We start from the raw sequence: 25,015 nt of genomic DNA, 5'->3' as shown, positions 1-25,015 counted from the left end.
TCACTTTATTGTTTATTAGGTATTTGATTTTAATTCTTTTAATTTTTGGTCTTTTATTGAATTTTATTTAATTTTTTAGGGTTTTTTATTAGTTCTGTTTTACTTTCCGCACTAATTTTTCGGTTTTTTGCTTTTTCCATGATCTTATTAGTTTGTTCACGCTGAAGAAGAGAGGCGGTTGTTCTCTCGAAATATTCGCTTTCTGTGTTTTCTTCAGTATTCACATTTGGCCTTTAAAAATCCCATTTTCAATCGTTTTCTTTCTTTGTGTTATGGCAGGCCAATGTGGTTTAAGAAATTATCTACAGAAGAACATGGAAAAAAGAACTGTAATTAATTTAATATAAAATAAATCAGACAAAATAAAATTTAGGATTATACCAGGCCATTTCATAACAGTAAAAATCACTCATATTTCCAATTTTGTTAAGTCTATCAGTGCCCATTGCTGCTTGAGAATTGAACCTAATAAATCCATGCTTTTCCAGTTTCCATATTTGCTTGTATTTATAGTAATATCTTTGACGATCTTTTTCGTCCATTGAGAAGTTGTGAGTTTCTAATGCTATCTGCTTAATTTGTTCTGTAACACCTACGAAGAAAAGGAAAACTTAATATGGTCAGCTTCAGTATTACATGATCAAACATATGGAAACTATATATAAATATATATATATATATATATATATATATATATATTTATTTATATATTTTTATATGTATATATATATATATATATATATATATATATATATATATATATATATATATATATATATATATATATATATATATATAATATACATATATATATATATATATGTATACATATATATATATATATATATATATATATATATATATATATATATATATGTATATATATATATATGTATATTATATATATATATATATATATATATATATATATATATATATATATATATACATATGTATATATATATATATATATATATATATATATATATATATATATATATATATATATATTTCCTTAATATAATTCACTCTATCTAAAATATTATTAGCCTAAAATTACCTAGTTTTCATAGTTGTCAAGACAACAGATATATTATTTTAAAGACAATTTGTTTCAATTTGGTTTTAATTCTCCAGAATGCAAAGAAGGTTAACTAATTAAGGGTTTTTCCGTAGCTCAGGGATATGGCAGGTTTTGAATTTAATTCAAATGCCTACTTTTCTTCTGGGTAGTGACATTATCAGAAAAAATAATAGGATAACAATTCACATGTTCCATGTGAATATGTGCCTATGTGCCTATGAATGTGTTCCTATGAATGTTCCTATGAAGGTTCCTATCATATGTTCCTATGAATATGTTCCTATTTTCCATGTGAATATGTGAATATGTTCCTATGAATATGTACCATATGTTCCTATGAATGTTCCTATGAAGGTTCCTACCATATGTTCTTATGAATATGTTCCTATGTTCCATGTGAATATGTGCCTATGAATATGTTCCTATGAATGTTCCTATTAAGGTTCCTACCATATGTTCCTATGAATATGTTCCTATGTTCCATGTGAATATGTGAATATGTTCCTATGGATATGTACCATATGTTCCTATGAATGTTCCGATGAAGGTTCCTACCATATGTTCCTATGAATATGTTCCTATGTTCCATGTGAATATGTGCCTATGAATATGTTCCTATGAATGTTCCTATGAAGATTCCTACCATATGTTCCTATGTTCCTATGTTCCATGTGAATATGTGAATATATGCCTATGAATATGTTCCTATGAAGGTTCCTACCATATGTTCCTATGTTCCATGTGAATATGTTCCTATGAATATGTACCATATGTTCCTATGAATGTTCCTATGAAGATTCCTACCATATGTTCCTATGAATATGTTCCTATGTTCCATGTGAATATGTGCATATGTGCCTATGAATATGTTCCTATGAATGTTCCTACGAAGGTTCCTACCATATGTTTCTATGTTCCTATGTTCCATGTGAATATGTGAATATGTTCCTATGAATATGTACCATATGTTCCTATGAATGTTCCTATGAAGGTTCCTACCATATGTTCCTATGAATATGTTCCTATGTTCCTATGTTCCATGTGAATATGTGAATATGTGCCTATGAATATGTTCCTATGAATGTTCCTATGAAGGCTCCAACCATAAGAACTAAAATGTTGAAGAAAACACTGCTGCACTAGACTCTTTGATTCACGGATGCAAAATAAACTTAATCAGCATTAAAGATAATCCAAACATCTAAAAAGAAATCTACCATCCTACTCTACCCTAATGCAGATTCATTTACGAAAAACGTTAGAAAAAAGTTTTTCAAAAAAAAATAAAGAGGAGAATTAAAACCTGAAAGATGCAGAGGCAGTAATATGATAAGTTGAATCTAAATCAAGCAGAATTGAGGATGAACAATCGATTCAAATTAAAATCAGACAAAAAAACTGCTTTCTACACATTTGAAATATATTCAAGAGCAAGAACATATTTATGAAAATTTATTGTATATCAGACTATGAAACTAGATTTTTTTTTTGTTTCAACTATAATTGAATATAAAAGTGAAAATTACTGGAGGTTGAGCATTTTTTTTGTTAAAACTGTGTGTTTTTTTTATTTAAAATCTGTTTTGAACAAATTAAGTCCATCCTAAAGTAATTGAACGTTATAGTTCCCTTCATCCTTAGAACTTACAGAAGTAGACGATAAGCCACTAGGTAAAATGTCTTAGGCCCGTTTTCGAACCCATTTCATAGCAATCCGATGGTCGTATTTTCTTTTTAATGCACATTAGTGTTCTCTTGGCCCAGGAGCTTTAGTGTTTTATTCTCAAAGCAAACAGAGAAATAGGTTTTTTGGTCCGGTTGGACCACTAACACCGTTCCTATCCCAGTTTTCATTCTAATCGAAAAACAATGCGTCCTCGCCTGTTTTGGGTCTTAATTTGGCATTCCGCGTACCCAAGCTAAAAATTTGCTTCAGCATTAGGGTCATCCTGGCCCAAAGAATTCGGATTTAGTTTTCAGACCGTTTGAGATAACAAGTTTCCCAGACCCTTTTTCCTACCGCTTTTGGGTAATCTATATATATAAAAATAAGTTGTCTGTGTGTATGTGTCGATGTATCATTCTCCAGAATGCAAAGAAGGTTAACTAATTGAGGGTTTTTCCGTAGCTCAGGGATATGGCAGGTTTTGAATTTAATTCAAACGCCTACTTTTCTTCTGGGTAGTGACATTATCAGAAAAAATAATAGGATAACAATTCCAAAAAGAATCAGAAATAAAACATTATTCCTTTTGCTCTAAGCAAATATGAAGGCTAGAGAGTGATCGATTAAGGAAATACCACAACCTCTTTCCACTAGCGGGGAATGATTGGAATTAAGGTGAAGGTATCTATTGTTTTGTGTGGGTTTTCTCTAACATATAAAATAAAGTTGTCTGTATTATGTATAATCGAAAGGGAATTTTGCCATCCTTTTCTGCCTATAATGTTCCTATGAAGGTTCCTACCATATGTTCCTATGAATATGTACCATATGTTCCCATGAAGGTTCCTACCATATGTTCCTATGAATATGTTCCTATGTTACTAAGTTCCATGTGAATATGTTCCTATGAATATGTACCATATGTTCCTATGAATGTTCCTATGAAGGTTCCTACCATATGTTCCTATGAATATGTTCCTATGTTCATATGTTCCATGTGAATATGTGCCTATGTGCCTATGAATGTGTTCCTATGAATGTTCCTATGAAGGTTCCTATCATATGTTCCTATGAATATGTTCCTATGTTCCATGTGAATATGTGAATATGTTCCTATGAATATGTACCATATGTTCCTATGAATGTTCCTATGAAGGTTCCTACCATATGTTCTTATGAATATGTTCCTATGTTCCATGTGAATATGTGCCTATGAATATGTTCCTATGAATGTTCCTATTAAGGTTCCTACCATATGTTCCTATGAATATGTTCCTATGTTCCATGTGAATATGTTCCTATGGATATGTACCATATGTTCCTATGAATGTTCCGATGAAGGTTCCTACCATATGTTCCTATGAATATGTTCCTATGTTCCATGTGAATATGTGCCTATGAATATGTTCCTATGAATGTTCCTATGAAGATTCCTACCATATGTTCCTATGTTCCTATGTTCCATGTGAATATGTGAATATATGCCTATGAATATGTTCCTATGAAGGTTCCTACCATATGTTCCTATGTTCCATGTGAATATGTTCCTATGAATATGTACCATATGTTCCTATGAAGATTCCTACCATATGTTCCTATGAATATGTTCCTATGTTGCATGTGAATATGTGCATATGTGCCTATGAATATGTTCCTATGAATGTTCCTACGAAGGTTCCTACCATATGTTCCTATAAATATGTTCCTATGTTCCTATGTTCCATGTGAATATGTGAATATGTTCCTATGAATATGTACCATATGTTCCTATGAATGTTCCTATGAAGGTTCCTACCATATGTTCCTATGAATATGTTCCTATGTTCCATGTGAATATGTGCCTATGAATATGTTCCTATGAATGTTCCTATGAAGGCTCCTACCATATGTTCCTATGTTCCCATGTTCCATGGGAATACGTGAATATGTTCCTATGAATATGTACCATATGTTCCTATGAATGTTCCTATGAAGGCTCCTACCATAAGAACTAAAATGTTGAAGAAAACACTGCTGCACTAGACTTTTTGATTCACGGATGCAAAATAAACTTAATCAGCATTAAAGATAATCCAAACATCTAAAAAGAAATCCACCATCCTACTCTACCCTAATGCAGATTCATTTACGAAAAACGTTAGAAAAAAGTTTTTCCAAAAAAAATAAAGAGGAGAATTAAAACCTGAAAGATGCAGACGCAGTAATATGATAAGTTGAATCTAAATCAAGCAGAATTGAGGATGAACAATCGATTCAAACCAAAATCAGACAAAAAAACTGCTTTCTACACATTTGAAATATATTCAAGAGCAAGAACATATTTATGAAAATTTATTCTATATCAGACTATGAAACTAGATTTTTTTTGTTTCAACTATAATTGAATATAAAAGTGAAAATTACTGGAGGTTGAGCATTTTTTTTTGTTAAAACTGTGTGTTTTTTTTATTTCAAATCTGTTTTGAACAAATTAAGTCCATCCTAAAGTAAGTGAACGTCATAGTTCCCTTCATCCTTAGAACTTACAGAAGTAGACGATAAGCCACTAGGTAAAATGTCTTAGGCCCGTTTTCGGACCCATTTCATAGCAATCCGATGGTCGTATTTTCTTTTTAATGCACATTAGTGTTCTCTTGGCCCAGGAGCTTTAGTGTTTTATTCTCAAAGCAAACAGAGAAATAGGTTTTTTGGTCCGGTTGGACCACTAACACCGTTCCTATCCCAGTTTTCATTCTAATCGAAAAACAATGTGTCCTCGCCTGTTTTTGGGTCTTAATTTGGCATTCCGCGTACCCAAGCTAAAAATTTGCTTCAGCATTAGGGTCATCCTGGCCCAAAGAATTCGGATTTAGTTTTCAGACCGTTTGAGATAACAAGTTTCCCAGACCCTTTTTCCTACCGCTTTTGGGTAATCTATATATATAAAAATAAGTTGTCTGTGTGTATGTGTCGAGTGACGTCATGTTTGTGTGTCGACTGACGTCATGTTTGTCGACTGACGTCATTATAAGGATTGAGCTGTATGCGTCATGAAGTTGTTTGTCGACTGACGTCATGTTTGTCAACTGATGAAATTACATACCGGGACACCGGGACACAAATGACGACCGGGACACAGGGAATATAAATGATGACCGGGAACCTCAAACAAAAATTACAGACTGGGACACCCGGACACAAATCACGACCGGGACACAGGGAATATAAATGACGACCGGGACACAGGGACACAACTACAACGGGGACGCCGGGGGCACATGCGGGATATATAAATGACAACCGGGACACAGGGATTGTTCGAATAGAAATTGCAGACCGGGACACCGGGACACAAATGACGACCAGGACACCGGGACACAGGGAATATAAATGACGACCGGGACACTCAAAGAGAAATGACAAACTGGGACACCGGGACACAAATGACGACCGGGACACAGGGAATATAAATGAAGACCGGGACACAGGGACACATCATAGAATAATGAGGTATAGATCAGAATACGGATATATATATATATATATATATATATATATATATATATATATATATATATATATATATATATATATATATATATATATATATATATATATACATATATATATATATATATATATATATATATATATATATATATATATATATATATCTATCTCTATTCACAGGTGGGACACAGGGACACAACTACAATGGCGCGTTACTAATATGGCGCGTAACGACTTACGCACGCGGGGGGGCTTGGGGGAGCACCCCAACACCAACTAGGTGTTGGGGTGGCGCGAAGCACCACCCCAACAGCTAGTTTATTATATTTTTAGTTGTTTTTTTTTTCGCATTAGGGTCTTCTTGATTCAATGTTTTATAGACATACGTTTCAAGGCAGTTAAAAAAAACCATTTTCGGACCAACCCATTTTTTGGTGCATTGGGATCCCCATGGCTCAAGACTATAGATATATGAGTTAAAAGCCGAAAAATGAGTTTTAGACCCGGTTTTCGGCTCTATTCTCCACCATCCTTTGTCCCAATCTATTTTTGTGCTATAGGATCCTCTTTTCCAATGAATAAAAGAAATAAGTTTTAAAGCCGATCAGAAAGATATATTTGGCTCATTTTTAGAGGGCGCGTACCTCCACACTGTTTTTTTTTATGAGCATTAAGTTCTCTTTACGGCAGTGAGTTATAGTCATCAGTTTCAGGTAGTAAAGAAAAAAAAAACAGCTTTTGTTGGGCTCCATTTTAAGGTGAGCCAATGTTTTTCATGTTTTGTTGTGCATTGAGGTCCCCAGGACTTGCAGATCATATTGATAAAAAAAATTTCGCCCCATTTTGATCCCCTTGTTACGGTAGAGTTGTGATCCCTGCTTAAATTTCGTGTACATTAGGACCCCATTGGCTGAGGAGTTTACGGATACGAGTGTCAAGACGTTAAAAAACAAGCTTTTTGGTGACAACCAGAACTTCATGAGTTCTTCAAAATGATGGCGGAGTCGACACCGGCTCAACGTGTTCAAGTAAGGTAAAGTGATGCACTAAAGGTGGCACAAGCTCCGGGGCCCAGGAAATATGCGGAGCATGATTTGATCTTGACCCTGAACCGAGTAAAACCCCTTATTTTGAAAAAAAATCTGCACATTACCTGTTTCAATCATATTGGGGATAGCTTCGTATTCAGACTCTTCGATGTCCAGCTTAATGAAGTCAAGTATGCGATTTTCGTGACCGAGAAGTTTCATAATAGATCTCAAAGTTTTCATCTGCCAGCCGTTTGCATTTACTTCGTCTTTCCCTTGGAGGCCTAAAAAATACCAAAATTTCAATTACAAGCGTGAAGTTCTAAGCTAACCTTAAATAAAAAAAAACAGGTATTTTAACTGAAAATAAGAAGCAAGATTAAAACTTAGAACGAACAGAAAGTTATTCCGTATATGAGGGAAGTTGCCCTTTCCTTAATACCTCACTCGTTGCGCTAAAGTTTGTCTTTTTCCAATTTAAGAATGACTCCTGAAATACACTGGCCGTTTAATCAGAATATTATGCTTTTTTTAAAATTCTAAAAAAAAAATACAAAGCGTAAAGAGCGATGTATTGAAGAGTGCCATTCCCGGCAGTTCAGTTATAACTGAGAGTATTTCATACTCTCAGTTTTATATGTAGGATTGTAGGACATATTAGGGAAATAGACTATTGATAGACTATTTGAACTATCCTTACTCCATGCGTATCTACCTTAGTTCTGCCTTAAGATGGATGATAGAATATCTATCAACAAGTGAAATGAGTTATTTTTAACATAATTCTGAAAAAGGCTATTCCAGATTTGTCTCTCACTGAGACACGGGCGGATCTAGAGCAAAATCTTGAGGGAGGGGGGCAATGTGACAAGGCTGTCAATAAGTGAAATATGGGTGGGAGGGGTGATAAGAGCGCCAATCATTGACCTAATTGACACATTTATTTTAAAAGATAGTGAAAGACAGAAGAAAACAAGGAATAAGGGCACCAGAAAAAAGCTTTGTGGGTTGGGGTCCCCCACCTCTCCCCTGGATCCGCCATTGCACTGAGACTATTTGTCTTGTTTTTTTTTACACTTTTCCTGAAGTTATTTTTTAGGTTTCATGGATTGTGCTAAACCATAGTCGAAAAAGTATAGCCTACTCTAGGCAATTCTTTACATTTACGGGCCAGTAAACAGAAGGAAAAAAAATTGGTGTACTGTAGCAGCTGACGACTAAAAAACAAATATAAAAAATTGGCGTTGTTAATTTGCGCAGTAGTGGTTTCAGCATAATTAATTTAAGCACGCGGCTTTCAGTAGTAAGTTTGACCATGTACACTTTATAAATCTTTAAGACTTGGTGTAAAAAAAAAAAAAAAAAAAAAAAAAAAAGATGATTACTGCCTAAAAAATGTAATTTGACAACTCAGTTCTCACGTAGCATTGCAGATCCCCCTAACCCAGTGGTAGTGGGATTTGCAGTGCTATATGAGAGCTTAGTTGCCAACTTGTCTCTTTTGAGGGAGAAATAATCAGGTGTTTCGACACCCAGTCCTAAAGATTTGGGAAGAATACATGGTTAGATTTGGGTGTTGGTTGTACTCCTCTCTCCCGACCTTCATTAACGAGATCCTTAGCTGTCATTCAGCTAATTCCAGAATCCTGCTTAGTTTTCTAATGACTTCAGGCATTGTCTTTCTTTTTAGGAACTTTGTTATGTCTTATATAAATTAAAATTAAAGCTTGAGCCGAATTACAGTCACAGCTGTCGATAAAAAGCCAAGATACATGAAACATATATGTTTTTTTCGTGATTTCAATGTCATATTGCACTATAGAGGTGGAAATTTGAAACGACAAAGTTATTCTGAAAAATTCGTATGAACTCTAATTTGTTTACAACTATTAACGCTAAAACTATGTCTTTGCGGCAAGTAGGAAAACTGATTCTCCACCCTATTTTAATTTACAATTTCAAGAAATTGTGCCTTGTATATTTACTTTGACTGGACAATTAAAAATACTACACTCTAAACTTGAATATTGTTCAGTTACGAAGCAGTGATGGAGAGGGCTTCTTCTTTCAAAAAGGTTAGTACGAAAGGGGATCATGCTCACCAAATACAATTTTGATCAAGATCTTAGACGCTTTGAGGGAAGACTGATGGAGATTACTCTGATGGAGAGAAGAAATAATCATCGATTATACATTGGGGGAATCTTCATCTTTTGCTTATTTTTGTTATGATATTCTTCTTTTTGTATTCACAGTTTTTGCCGTAGGCAGGGGCATATTTTCATAGGGATTCTCCCAAATGACTTACCAATGGAACAGAAGAGTTTGAAAGAAATAAAAAGTAGCTAGTTACTCAGACAGTCAACTTAAAGCGTGAAAATCTCACCTATTTTATGAAAAATAAATTGCCTCTCTTCTGTTTGTTTTGGCACATCGATGCTTGGATCAAAACCATGGACTTCACAGCCATAGTTCATCATTGCATTTTCAAAAGACCAGTCATTCTTCACTCCGAAAGAATATACGAGACAGTTACCAGGGACTGGTCTGATATTTTCATCAAGACAGAGTGCTTTGTGCCCATCCATAAGTTCTTGGTATTTCACGGCACCCCTCCAAATCCATCCTCCAAAAAATCTCATATTTTTGCATGCTCCTAAGTTATTCCAATAATGCCAACGGACAATATCCTATGAATTATAAACAACATAAATACATTTTATATCTAAATACACCAAAGGAAATAGAAGAGCTGCGGCTGGACTAAGCTGTAACGACATTTCGAAATTATTTTCTTAGAAAATGAAAAAATATTATTGAGTAGGCCTAGAACAATATCTCTATAAATAAGCATTATTTGTGTGTTTATATATATTTTTTCTTTAAAAATGGCTCCATATTTTTTTTGGGGGGGGGAGGCGTCCTAGGATTTTCTGGCCTGAAAAATGATTGAGAAAATTCGTCGACAGCCTTAATTTTGGAATAAATTCGTATAAGTGACATCATGTTTGTGAATATATTTCAAGATCTTAAATACATTGTTTTCGCCTCAGGAGTGGTTGTATCAATTTTTGGATTTGTGACGCAGGCAAAATTACACAAGAAATATAGCTAAGTTTAACATACCAAGTGTAACGAATATATTTACAAAAGATATTTTCAGCAATTTCATAATACCTAGAGGACAAAAACGTAAGTTAACAATTGATGAAAACGAACAAACTGGGCCACCAAATGAGATGAGATCAAGAGGACGACCAAAGAAATGCAAATTCACAATGGGTGAAAATGAGCAACCTAGAGCATTATATGTGACAAGACCAATAGAAGCAGCTAAGGCAAAGGATATTGAAAAATATCTGATGTAATGATAGACGAAAATGAAGAAGAAAGAAATACATGGTTAGAGTACTTGCGAAAACGACAATTACAGCGAGTTAAAAATGAAAGTGAAGAACAAAGGAATATGCGGTTACAAGATATACGACAACGGGGATAAGAAAGAATCAAAATGAAAGTGAAGAACAAAGGAGACGGTTTAAGCAATTTCATAAGACATAGAGGAGAAAAGCATAAATTAACAATTGCTCAAAATGACCAAAATGGACCACCAAATGAGACAAGATCAAAAGGAAGACCTGAGAAATATAAATTCCCGGGTGAAAATGAACAACCTTGACCATCAAATATGACAAGACCAATCCGAGCAACTAAGGTGAAATGTATTGAAAAAAATGTCTGACGTAACAATAAACGAAAATGAAAAAAAAGGAAATACATGGTTAGAATATTTGGGAAAATGACAATTACAACAAGTCAAAAACAAAATTGAAGAAAAAAGACATATGCAGTTAAAAGATAAGCGGCAGCGAGAATCAGGACGAAATAAAATGAAAGTGAAGAACAAAACACATATGCGGTTACAAGACAAGCACCAAAACAAGCCAAAAATAAAAATGGATAAAAAAAGTTGGTTAGAACCGACAGCGAGAACAAAGAAATACGGGGTTGGAAGATAAGTAGCTGAGAGAATTACAAGCGATAGCAAGAATCAGAATGTGTCAAAAATGAAAGTTAAGAACAAAGAATTGTGGGGTTAGCAGACCCCCAAAAGCGAGTATCAGACTGCGTCAAATATGAAAGTCATGTACAAAAAGTTGTACTGTTAGAAGACAAGCGACAGCAAGAACCAGGACGAATCAAAAATGAAAGCGAAGATGAAAGAAACATTGCATTAGAAGAAAAAAGCCATCACAATCTTTGACGCCGACAAACTGTGGCGCAAAAACCAGCACAAACCTATAAATATGCAGTAAACTGCGCAAGTGTTAATTACAAGCCATTGGAACTTTAAACGTTACATGTATTCACCGTGGACTCCTACATTTTCCCAAGGAAAGAGTAGCCAACAAAGATGATGCATTTGGAGGTTGCTGCCAGCTTGGTCGACTTACATTGGCACCCCCACTATTTCCAAATGAATTTGCTCGGCATTTTATAGGACGTCACTTGCTCTCTTAAGAGTTCCACAAACAAATCCGAAACTTGGAACTCATATTTTGCTTTAGCTTCATTCTACGTAAGCAATGATCAAAAGATCAATAGTAGTAATGTTTTCAGCTTCAAAGTAGCTGGACAAATTTATCACAAAATCAACTTAGCGGCTCATCCATCACAAGCCACTGAGGGTGATTTTGAACCACCTTCGTATGGCCAAATGTACTTTTTAGACCTCGATGAAGCTGTTGAAGAACACCTTGCGAATCATTTAAATTATTGGATCGTTCCTAGTCTAATAGATCTCTTGGAAGAAATATTGCGAGACACAAAGAACTATGCCAAATGTTACATGAAAATACGAGAAGTGGATGATGATGTAAGTCAAATTGCTGATTTACTGGGACAACATCCTCGGTTAGAAGACAAGCGACAATGAAGATCGATATATAAAAGCCTGCCACATAGCCGTGTCGGGCACCAACGGCAAACCTATGTTTGCAAACTTACGGCGAACTTATGGCATCGGTAAACACCGGCAGCCGGTACTTATAAATACTATAGTTACGATTTGCAAAGATTTGGGATATGAATCTAATTTCTACAATTAACAATCTTATCTGAATAGCTATAATATTGATAACGAAAACGGAACGATATAATACGTTCATTGTGGCTTAAAATACCAAAGATTTACTGCATAGAGTATGGGTAATTTACAAAATTGAAGATCGGTGCTATCCTCGGAAAAAAAATCACTGAAGTCCTTTAGCGCTTCTTGGCATTTTTTTTTCAATCTTTGTAGATTTTTTTTTCAACACTGAATTCTGACACTTGTTACTAAACTACACTAACTACATTATCTTTGCCTTTTTATTACACTGAAAAGATGCCACAAAACTCCTGATGTTTTTTGTTAACAATAAGGACAGTTTTTACTTTTGTAAGTTATATAAAATCTTATAAGTTACACCTCGAATTGTCCTGAAAGTTTCAACTTAATTGCCTTAGCTGTTCAAGAGATAACGCAGATACGACCTGTTGACTACCCTGGATGCACGTGGTGTCTTCTGAATTAGCTCAACATCCCCCTCAACATGTCTGAAACTTTTAATTTAATACCCTTACCAGGTCCTGAGATATTATGAATAGGTCTTTTTGACAGTCTAGATGCATTTGATGCCTTTTGATTTAGACCAACAATTTAATTTAATACCCTAGGCCATTGAAATGATATTGCAGATACATCCTTTTGACAACCTGTCTACACATTAGCTCCACACCCCTCTTAACATACCCTGAAAGTTTCACCTTAATAAACTAGACACCTAGTTAAATACCTAATCAAGACAAATATTGTCTTGACTTAGCTCAATTACCTACCCTGAAAGTTCCAACGTAATAACCTTAGCTGTTCCTTGCAAATTACACAGACGCCCTTTTGACAATCTGGATACATACCTCTCAACTTTTCCTGTAAGTTTCAACTTAATTCCCTTTTCTCTTCCTATGATAATGCATCAATAACATTTTGACAACATGGATTTACTTAAATTTTTATAATACTTGTAGAAACTAGTAGCAGTAGTAGCAGTAACAATATTCGTAGCAGCGGAAGTAGCAGTTACAGTAGAAATCGCAATACTAGTAGTAGTAGTCGTCTCAAGAAGTCACAGTCGCAAGCAGTTGCTAGCCACCATCATCAAGCAAACTTGAGTATCTTAAAGGGCCACCCCCCTCAACACACCCTGAACGTCTTGACTTAATATCCTTAGTCACTCCACGGATATTACACATACGTTCTCTCAGCCACCAGGAAACGCACAGTGTCAATTGATTTAGTACAAAATCCCCTTAACACGCCCTGAAAATCTATCTTAATATCTTTGGCAATTCCTAAAGTAATATGGACATGCCCCTTTGACAAACTTGGTGACATGGTCTCTTTTTATTGAGTTCAACAACCCTCTCAACATGCCCTGAAAGATTCAAGTTAATAAACTTGACCGTTCCCTATACATTGCAGATATGCCCTTTTAACAACTTTGGATGCACACAGTGCCTTTGGATTTAGTTCAACATTCCCCAAAAAATGACATAAAAATTCCAACGATTTGTTTCTAGGATATTGCATAGACGCTTTTCTGACATTCTGGATGAGAGAGAGAGAGAGAGAGAGAGAGAGAGAGAGAGAGAGAGAGAGAGAGAGAGAGAGAGAGAGAGAGAGAGAGAGAGAGAGAGAGAGAGAGAGTCGGTAAATTCAGTTTGCACAGAGTGTCTTTTGATTTAGTTTTACATCGCCCTAAACTTTCCCTGAAAGTTTCAACTTAATACCCAATTCTGTTTCCGTATTCTGATTTAGTTCAATAGCTGTAGTGGTTGCAGTGGTAGCAGTAGTAGTGGCAGCAATAGTTACGGCAGTAGAAGTAGCATCCGCAGTCACAGTCAGAATCACAGTAGCAGTAATAGCAGTCGTCGTCACAAGCAGTAGCAATCGAAAGAAGTTACAGTTGCAAGTAGGCGCAATCTCAGTCGCAAGTAATAACTGTCGCAAGCAGTCGCAGCCGCAAGTAATCATAGCTGTAAGTTGTCCTATTTGCAAGTAGTTGCAGCCACAAGAAGTCGCAGTCACAAGCTGTCGAGTCGTAAATAGCCACACTTTTAAATAGTTGCAGACGCAAGTACTTGCAGTTGCAATCACAAGTGGTCAGGGTCAGAAATTATTCCGGTCACGGTTGCAAAAGTAAGTTGAAGTTTTAGTTGCAAGTGGTTGCAGTCGCAGTCAAAAGTAGTCGCATTAGCAGTCCTAAGTTGCTGCAGTCGCAAGTATTGACAGTCGCTAGTAGCTGCAGTTGCAAGTAGTCCCAGTCGCAAGTTGTCACAGTTGCAAAGAGCCGCAGTCACAGTTGCAAATAGTCGCAGTCACGGTCATAGTTATAGTCGCAACAGTAGTAGTAGTAGTGGTAGCAATAGCAGTAGTAGCAGTAATGGTAGCAGTAGTAATGGTAATAATTTAATGCCCCAACCTGAGATATTGCCGATACGCCCTTTGACAACCTGAATACACTTATTGTGTTTTGATTTATTTCGAAATTCCCTTAAAGCTTCAGACTAATACCCTTAGCCTTAGTAGTAGTTGTAGTAGCAATAAAAGTAGTACTGGTAGCAGTAGTTGTAACAGTAGTAGTAATATTAATGGTATTAGTAGCAGTACCAGTAGTAGTGGCAACAGCAGTAGTAGTACTTTTTGCATAGTGACTTTTTGTTAGTTTTATATGCCCCTTAATATCCCCTGACAGTTTCAACCAAGTACTCTAAGCTGTTCCTGAGATATTGCTGATATGCCCTTGTGACAATCTGGATGCAGATGCTGTGTTTTGATTTACTTCAACATCCCATACTTCAACATCCTTACTTTGGCAGATCTATTGCAGCACTGTGCTGCCTATAATTCCAGATCAAACAGTTCGTGGTAACGAACTGTAGTCAGGAGCGACCCGGCTCAATAGTAACCGAAAGTCTAAAAATGGAAAAAATTTGCCTGAGAAACGAGCATGAGAAAATTTGCCTCATTTTAGAAAATAGGAGGAAACACCCCCTAAAAGTCATACGATCTTAACAAAAATCACACCATCAGATTCAGAGTATCAGAGAACTCTATTGTAGAAGTTTCGAGCTCCTATCTACAAAAACGTGGAATTTCGCATTTTTTGCCAGAAGACAAATCACGGATGCGTGTTTATTTGTTTTTTTTTCCCAGGGGTGATCGTATCGACTCAGTGGTCCTAGAATGTTGTGAAACGGCTCATTCTAACGGAAATCAAAAGTTCTAGTGCCCTTTTTAAGTGACCAAAACAATTGTAAGGCACCTATGCTCCCTCCCACGCTCATTTTTTCCTTCCGGATCAAAATTCTGAGATAGCCATTTTATTCACCATAGTCGACAAACCTAATAACCATATCTTTGAGGACGACTTACTCCCCTGAAGTCCCAGTGGGAGGGGCTGCAAGTTACTAACTTTGATCTGTGTTTACATATAGTAACAGTTACTGGGAAGTGTACAGACGTTTTCAGGGGGGTTTTATTGGTTGGGGGAGTTGAGAGGGGGGGTACGTAGGAGGATCTTTCCATAGAGGAACTTCTCACGGGGGAAGGGACTTTCAATGAAGGGGGCGCAGGAGTTTCTAGCATTATTTAAAAAAAACAATGAAAAACTAAATATGAAAAGTTTTTTCTACTGAAAATGAGGAGCAGCATTAAAACTTAAAACGAACAGAAATTATTACGCATATGAGGGGTTTACCTCCTCGTAATACCTCGCTCTTGACGCTAATGTATTTTTAGTAATTTCAACTATTTATTCTACGGCCTTTGTGATTCAGAGGTCTTTCTTAAGGAATTGGGACAAAATTTAAGCTTTGGTGTAAAGAGCGAGGTATCGACGAGGGGTGAGCCCCCTCATATACACAATAACAGCATACGAATATAGAAGTTTGCTACGTAAGTTAATTCGTATGTTACGTATATTTTTTACTTATAAAAACGTTCGTAAAAAGTTAAAAGTTATAGTTGCCTTTTTAAGTAATCAGAAAATTGGAGGGCAACTAGGCCTCCTCCCTCGCTCCTTTTTTCTCAAAATCTTCCGATTAAAACTATGAGAAAGCCATTTAGCCAAAAAAATTAATATTCAAATTTCGTTTTAATTATTACGTGCGGAGAGCCAAGATCAAAACATGCATTAATTTAAAAGCGTCCAGAAATTAAACAAAAAAAACATGTTTTTTTTTTAAATGAAAGTAAGGAGCGACATTGAAACTTAAAACGAACAGAAATTACTCCGTATATGAAAGGGGCTTTTCCTCCTCAACACCCCGCTCTTTACGCTAAAGTTTTTTACTGTTTTAAAAAGTAGAGTTAAGAGAAAGAGTCAAACTTTAGCGTAAAGAGCGGGGTGTTGAGGGTGTTGAAACTTGTTTTTTTGTTTAATAAATAAATTCAAGTGATTAGTGCTAAGTACGAGAACAATGTTGCTGAGCCCCAGCATCGACTGACGTCATGTTTGTCAATTGATGAAATTACATACCGGGACACCGGGATACAAATGACGACCGGGAGACAGGGAATATAAATGAAGACCGGGAACCTCAAAGAGAAATTACAGACTGGGACACCCGGACACAAATCACGACCGGGACACAGGGAATATAAATGACGACCGGGACATAGGGACACAACTACAACGGGGACGCCGGAGGCACAGGCGGGATATATAAATGACGACCGGGATACAGGGATTGTTCGAATAAAAATTAAAGACCTGGACACCGGGACACAAATGACGACCGGGACACCGGGACACAGGGAATATAAATGACGACCGGGACACTCAAAGAGAAATTACAAACTGGGACACCGGGACACAAATGACGACCGGGACACAGGGAATATAAATGACGACCGGGACACAGGGACACATCATTAGAATAATCAGGTATAGATCTGAATACGGATTATTTTTCCCATGGACAATTATATGTTGCATGTTCAAGAGTCAGTAAACCTGACAATCTATTTATATGCAACATATATATATATATATATATATATATATATATATATATATATATATATATATATATATATATATATATATATATATATATATATATATATATGGCACGTAACTAATATGGCGCGTAACGACTTACGCACGCGGGGGGGCTTGGGGAACGCGAAGCACCCCACCAACTAGGTGTTGGGGTGGTGCGAAGCGCCACCCCAACAGCTAGTACTTATATAAACACGACTATATTGTTCAGGTAAGTGTTACTGTTCGTTTTAGTGTATTGTCACTCTTTACCTTCATTTGGAATACAATCGTTTTTTATAAGCTGCTTCTTAACTAGGTTATTCTCCTTTTAAGTTTTGAATTCACTATTTATTTTCCATTAACTTTTTTGATTGATTTATTTACTAAGACAAAGATATTTTTCTGTAGAAAGTCTCCGTAGCTTTGTAGTCACTTACTCTGCCATATAAGCACTAACATCTACGCTGCATTGCTTATGAATGAGTCCATCTGTGGAAAAGCAAAATAGGGGGGGGGGGATAATCAAAACATATCTAGTGTCCAGGAAGGGGAGGCGGGATGGTCAAACACATATGATAAGACAGTGGGACTTAAAAATAAAGGTAATAAATAGGGTATAACAAGAGAGGAAAAATACCATTAGGTTTTTCATTCAGTGCTCTCTCCAGTCAGTGCCGTCGAAAATTTGTCGCAGCCCATCCTAAGGAGGCCAAACGTAGCCCAGTATACAGTCGAGCACAGAACCAAATATATAGTGTACAGAGTCGAGACTATATACAAAAGTTCGCTGGTTTGTTAGATTACCACCATCTTTGTGCTTATATCTCATCAACAGTTTTTCACAATGCCAAATAAGGCCCATTTGAAAAAAAAATTGTATATCGCCTAGGATCTGGCCCCAATTAGGGGGCTGGGACCCAATTGCGACAGCTTAGAGTCCTTACAGTGCAAAGTAGCTGTTACATATGCAAGAGAGAGAACAGACAGGAACAGAAAGTGAATTGCAGCGGGACCCGTTCCTTTATTTATGGCTATAAATCAGGAAAGACCTACGTCTGATCATCGCCGTAAATAGATGCTATTAGGATAGTAGATAGCCCAAAAGAAGTTGACCCAAAATTTGGAAGGGAGTTTTAATTAGCATTGGTATAGGTTTTATACAAAGAATGAAAACAACTTTTACTTACAAGCGGTCCCGCCGAATCGGATAATCCTCCGCTATGTCCAAAGGGTCGCTTTTTGACCTGTTCACAACTATCTGATTCATTTTTAATGTTTTCAGAACATAGTATCTTCCACAATATAATAATTTCCAACCACGCTACAGTTAAAATAACCAGCCATGAAAAAAATCCACGGCTTTCCCTTAAGAGCATTTCAAGCTAAATAAGTTCCTTGAGGTGAACGAACCTAAAAGTTTTCAAATACTTTTTAAAACTGGTTAGAACAGTTTTATTACACCTTAGATTAAACTAAAACAGGTTTAGTAGGTGACACTAGTTATTGCAGCATTCGTTTATGCTAGTATTTGCTGGCAGTACCTATAGGCTATTAAATAAAACAAACTAGTTCTTTTTTATCTGAAAGTAAGGAGTGACATTAAAAGTTAAAACAAACAGAAAGTACTCCGTATATGAACTCGGTTGTCCCCTCCTCAACGCCTCGCTCTTTGCGCTAAAGTTTTTAATTGTTTTAAAAAGTAGAATTGTGGCAAAGAGTCAAACTTTAGCGTAAAGAGCGAGGGATTACGGAGGGGACAACCAATGTCATATACGGATTAATTTCTGTTCGTTTTAACTTTTAATGTCGCTCCATACTTTCAGTTAAAAAACTAGTTTTTTATTTAATTTCTGAACGTTTTTGAACTAATGCGTGTTTGATTTTGGTTCTCCGCACATAAATTATTAAAATGAAATTTGCATATTAATTCTGTTTTTGGCTTTTTTTTCTTTTTTTGGCAAATACCTCGCTCTTTATGCTAAAGTATTTTTAGAACCCCTCATATGCGTAATAATATCTGTTCGTTTTAAGTTCTAATGCTACTCCTTACTTTCAATTGAAAAAAACTTTTTTATGTTTATTTTTTCATTTTTTTTTATGGCAATGCTAGAAAATCCTGCGCCCTTTTCATTGAATTTCTCTTCCCCCATGACATATTCCTCCCACATAGCCCCTCCCCTCAACTCCACCCCCCAAACCAAAAAAATCCCCATGAAAACGTCTGTACCCTTCCCAATAACCATTACTGTGTGTAAACACTGGTCAAGGTTTGTAACTTGCAGCCCCTCCCCTAGGGACTGTGGGAGAGTAGGTCATCCCCAAAGACATAGTTATTATGGTTTTAGACTATGCGGAACAAAATGACTATCTCAAAATTTTGACCTGTTAACTTTGGGAAAAAATGAACGCAGGAGGGGGCCTAGATGCCCTCCAATTTTTTTGGTCACTTAAAAAGGGCACTAGAGGGAACTAGAACTTTTCATTTCCGTTAGAATGAGCCCTCTTTCGACATACTAGGACCACTTGGTCGATACGATGACCCCTGGAAAACAAAAAAACAAATAAAATAAAAAATAAACACGCACCCATGACATGTCTTCTGGCAAAAAATACGAAATTCCACATTTTTGTAGATAGGAGCTTGAAATTTTTGTTAAAGAGTTCTCTGATACGCTGAATGCGATGTTGTGATTTTCGTTAAGATTCTATGACTTTAAGGGGGTGTTTCTGCCTATTTTCCAAAATAAGGCAAATTTTCCCAGGCTCCTAACTTTTGATGAAAAAGACTAAATTTGATGAAGCTTATATATTTAAAATCAGCATGAACATCCAATTCTTTTGATGTATCTTTTAGCATCAAAACTTTGTTTTTTAGAGTTTCGTTTACTATTGAGCCGGGTCGCACCTTACTACAGTTCGTTATCACGAACTGTTTGATATTTCTTCTTTTTCTTAACTTGTAATGAGTAAAAACTACACTGTTATCTTTATTTTTGAAGTGCATAAGAAGCACTAAAATCAATAGGCTCGAATTTTTATAAAACAATATTTTCGATAATAAATTTACATTATAGTTGGGGTGGTTAATTATAAACCCCATAAAGAAATTATTGGCTTTATTATATGTTTGACAAATGCATAGCCCAATATCCAAGTCAAGCTTAAAAATAACAGACATTACAATGTTTGAGTAAATGAAACCTACAATGAATAGAAAATAGAATGAATACCCATGACAAGCTTGAAACGGAAAAGAATTATATCTACACATAACCACAAATATGTCCAAGCCTACCAACTTAAACCTTCTAAGTCTAAGATGCCATTTGTGGCATCCAAGTCTCCACGGACTTAAGGACGTAAGTCTCAAGCCGTTCAGAAAAAAAATTAGGCCTCTTTTGGACCCATTTCTGGGTGAACGAATACTTTTTCATGTATTTTGTCTTATTTAGAGGTTGTACAGGTATAAGCATTTTCGGTGTATTTTGGTCCGGGACCTTGCGGGTGCATATTTTTAGCCGTTCAAAAAAGTAATTCCGTCCCCCTGCTTGGGCTTCCCTTCAAGGCGGACTAGTTTTTTTCTATTTTTGGGGATAGCCTTGGCCCAAGGAACAAAGGATACGGCGTTTCAAGGTAATTCCAAAAAGGAATTTGGCTCTCTTTTGGACTTTGTCTTCAAGGATTTACTCCCAACCAAATTGTCCTTGTATTTTATTGCCAATCAACCAAGAAGCTCATGGGTATTTCTGGAAACAACTTTGGTACTTTTGGGGCTCCATTTTCGGGTGAATCAAAGCTTTTTTTCATTTATTTATGTTCGTGGGGGTTCTCAGCCAAAGAGCTTGTAGATATAAGTTCCAGTCGATGGAATTTACTTTGTCTTTTTTCAGATGCCAGTACCTTAAAAAAAGAACTCTTTTGTGTACTAGGATTTCACCCAAGAATTTAAAGATGAAAAAGTTTTCCATTTTAACTCGTCCATTGGGGTCCCCTTCCTCTTTACCCAAGGTCTTATTGATACAAATTGCAAGCAGATTGAATCAAGATGTTTTTGCACATATTTCGGCTTCCATGTTTATTTTGGGGATGAGGATTCCCCGAACTTATTTTATAACATTAGGGCTACCTCAGCCTATGGGCCGATAGATGTAAGTTTCAAACCGTTTAGACATAAACTTTTCGGCCTATTTATGGGCCCTGTAGCACTCTTTCTCCTCTTGACAAAATTTAGGGCCTCTCTAACCCAGAGAACAGTCCCTGAAAGTGTATAGTTTATCACAGCCAATATCAAACATGTCTTTCTTTTTTCCTATAAAAAATTGTTTGAGAACAAACGGCAATTTGCATAATTCAAAGCTTTTATCCCTTGGAAACGTGGGTGAAGCCCTCTCGCAAAGACGTATTTTTTTGGATATTTCTAATATTCTGCACAAAATGACTGTCTAAAAATCAAAGTCTTTTCCCCGAAGAACTTACAGGTGAAATTGTTTTCAATTTTATTTCGTGCATTGGTGTCCCCTTCACTCAATGTCTTACAAACTACAAGCAGATGAATCAGGTTGTTTTGCTTTTAGTTTGGCTTCCATTTTTGGGGGACGAGGATACCCCAAAGTTATTTTTTTAACAATAGAGCTCCCTCCGCCTAGTAACTGAGAGATATAAGTTTCAAACTGATCTGAGACAAAAACTTATCGGCCTATTTTTGGGTCTCTCCTAGCCCATATCTCCTCTCGACAAAATTTGAGCCATTCCTAGCCCTCAGAACAATTCCTGAAAGTGTCAAGGTGATCCCAGCCCGTATCAAACATGCCCTTTCTTAGCCTTACAAAAACTTATTTGAGATCAAGGGGCAATTTACATAGTTCAAACCTTCTTATTTTTTGGGATTCTTGGGTTAATTCATCTCCTAAAGACATATTTGTTAAATATTCCGAATATTATCGCAAAATGACTGTCTGAAAATGAGGGTCCTTTTCACCCAAGATCTTATATACGAGAATGCTTCCATTTTAACTTGTACATTGGAGTCCCCTTGACCTAAAGTCTCATTGATACAGACTGCGAGCAGCTTGAATCAAGGAGTTTTGACCTTTATCATGGCTTCCATTTTTTTGGGGGGGGGGGGAAATACTCCAAAGAAAATTTTTAACATTATGGCTACCTCAGTCAATGGACTGCCAGATGTAAGCTTCAAACCAATCGGAGACAAAAATGATCGGCCTATTTAAGGTCCCGCTAGCTCCTTTTCTCCTCTGGACAAAAAATTGGGGTATTTCAAACCCAGAGAACAATTCTTGAAAGTTTCAAGATGATCACAGCCCGTATTAAACCATTTTCCATTTTAACTAGTGCATTGGGCTTTGCTTGCCGCAAAGTCTTATTGATACAAGCTTCGAGCAAAACAAATCAATGTGTTTGGCCTTTATTTTGGCTTTCATTTTTTGGGGGAGGGGATATCCCAAAGTCAATTTTTCAACATTAGGGCTCCCTCGGCTCACAGATTGAGAGATATAATTCTGGACCCCTTAGCCCCCTTTCTCCTCTTGACAAAATTTGGTGTCTCCTTAGCCCAGAGAATAATCCCTGAAAATACCAGCAACTAATATAAATAAAATTTTTTGTCCCAAGGAATCAGTGGGTTAAATTCTCCCCCAAAGACATATTTGTTGAATATTTCAAACATTATGCACGAAATAACTGTCATAAAATGTTATTCGATAGCATGGGGGGTTGCAGGGGCGAAAAAAATATGGGGATGGAATTAGTCTCCCTCTAATCTATTTAAGCCTTTAAGAATCGACACAAGAGCTTTCATTTCCGAACCAAATGAGACAGTCCCAAGTGCCTAGTACTAAATGTAAACCAACTTAACAAATATTTCAGCAAGACTACTGCTCCATCTAAAGGGCAGAGTATTATTTGAACTATAGTGTAAACAATAAATTTTGAACGATTTTTTAGCACAAAATTTGAATAAAAACCACATTTTTCTTGGGAAATCCATTTTTCTCAATAACATCCTCAGAAGCCAGTCAACTTATCCTGAATTTTTCATGCCGGTCGGAGAAAAACAATGTTTGCCCATTTTAAGGTTTCATGGATTGATGCAACCTTTTTTTCCTCTTAGGATATGCCCATTATTCTATCAAAAGAATTTATTTAATGTTACACTTGGTCGTCATTGCTTGTTTGTTTAAATAAATGCATATCAAGGTCAGTTATTAATAGAAGTTATGCTATGTCTTAAATGATCCTGAAATTTTAAACTAAGGTGTCTAAATGACCTTAAACTTTGAAGCGAAAAAGCTATATAAAAAAAAGAAGGAAAATCGAATTTTCTGCACTAAGAAGAACAAAAACAACATTACTTTTCCAAAATCTATTGTTCTTGTCAAGACCCCTGAAAGTTTCATACCGACTGGAACAAAGCAATGTTCAGCCCATTTTGGGATTTCCCGAATCAATATAGCCCACTTTTTCTATTTTTCCCCTTTAAGTTTATGTATCCCAGAATATATGCCCAGTAAGCTCTTAGCCAATTGGGGACAAAAAAAGTAGGGCAAATTTTGAGCGTCAAGAATCGATGGAACGTTTTCTTTCCAAATAGATCTTGTCTCGACTGTCCTTGGGCAAAGTTTTATTGTTTTAATTTTTTAGACTATTTATATTCTATTGTCGTCTTTCTATACATTACCTGTAATTCTAATCCAATATTAGAAATATTTTGTTGGCGTAGTTTCAGGTGTCACATATAGATACAACCAATCTTCAGAATATTTTTAATTTTAATTCACGTTTACCCAGTTTTGTCTACATGTCCTGTAAGTTAAAAACCTATCTGAGACAAACCAATCTTTGGGCTTTTAGGCAAAACTAGGAAATTTCACGGGCCAGTTGTTTTAAATAAGCATGCCCCAGATTTATTTTTTGCATTAGGCTCCTCTTAGTGACTTTAGGCTCTTCTTCCTTTGTGTTGTATTAGTTTCCATTAAAAAGATAAAATACGGGAAGACGGTTGGAGAGTTGTGACTTATTCTTTTCGCTTTTATTGTCTTCTTCCTTGAAATAGCAACTGGAGCACTTTTTCACAGAGAAAAACTTAGTTTGAAATCTATGGATATATCTTTCCTTTCCTGAAATAGTAATAACTTTTCTTTTGTTAACATTTCTAAAAGAAATAGAGGAAAATTTTTGGAAAATCATATCAGACAGTTCATGGTAACAAACTGTAGTAAGGAGCGACCCGGCTTAATAGTAAACGAAACTCTAAAAAACAGAATTTTGATACTAGTAGATACATCAAAAGACTTTAGTTTAAAGAGCGGGGCGTTGAGGAGGGAGCAGCCAATCAATAAAACTTTAGTTTAAAGAGCGGGGCGTTGAGGAGGGAACAGCCCCTTTCATATACGAAGTAATTTTTGTTCGTTTTAAGTTTGAATGTCGCTCCTTACTTTCAGTTAAAAAACTTGTTTTTTTTATTTAATAACTTAGTTAGAGCCAAGTCATATAGCGGGGTAGATAATACCGAAAAAAATCATGTGCAAAATGTATCAGAAAAATGGATTGTACCACAACATTCCCAGATGCATAGCATTGAACAAGTATCTCTAAATTGTTTTAAAACGGTGCAATTTCGCCAGATTGGCAACAGTGGTACCGA

General features: G+C 36.0%; 1 protein-coding gene across 1 annotated transcript; it reads right to left on the bottom strand.

Moving 5' to 3' along the window:
- Window positions 1-322: 322 nt before the first annotated feature.
- Window positions 323-18,762, bottom strand: LOC136025999 (probable methyltransferase-like protein 24). Its single transcript, XM_065702143.1, has 4 exons — window positions 18,543-18,762; window positions 9,654-9,957; window positions 7,393-7,551; window positions 323-592 (listed from the first exon to the last, which is right to left on the bottom strand). Exons 1-4 carry the CDS (start codon window positions 18,729-18,731, stop codon window positions 354-356), a joined length of 891 nt encoding a protein of 296 aa, XP_065558215.1. The 5' UTR covers window positions 18,732-18,762; the 3' UTR covers window positions 323-353.
- Window positions 18,763-25,015: the final 6,253 nt, after the last annotated feature.

This window comes from Artemia franciscana, chromosome 4, assembly GCF_032884065.1.
Source record: "Artemia franciscana chromosome 4, ASM3288406v1, whole genome shotgun sequence".
Lineage (NCBI taxonomy): Eukaryota > Metazoa > Arthropoda > Branchiopoda > Anostraca > Artemiidae > Artemia > Artemia franciscana.
The sequence above is the reverse complement of the archived record's forward strand: the minus strand, read 5'-3'. Positions and strand labels throughout refer to the sequence as shown.

Coding starts and splice junctions, on each gene's coding strand:
- LOC136025999 (XM_065702143.1), bottom strand. CDS start 18,731: ATGCTCTTAAGGGAAAGCCGTGGATTTTTTTCATGGCTGGTTATTTTA. Junction 9,958..18,542: donor CCGATTCGGCGGGACCGCTT/GTAAGTAAAAGT, acceptor TATAATTCATAG/GATATTGTCCGTTGGCATTA. Junction 7,552..9,653: donor ATTTATTTTTCATAAAATAG/GTGAGATTTTCA, acceptor GGTATTTTTTAG/GCCTCCAAGGGAAAGACGAA.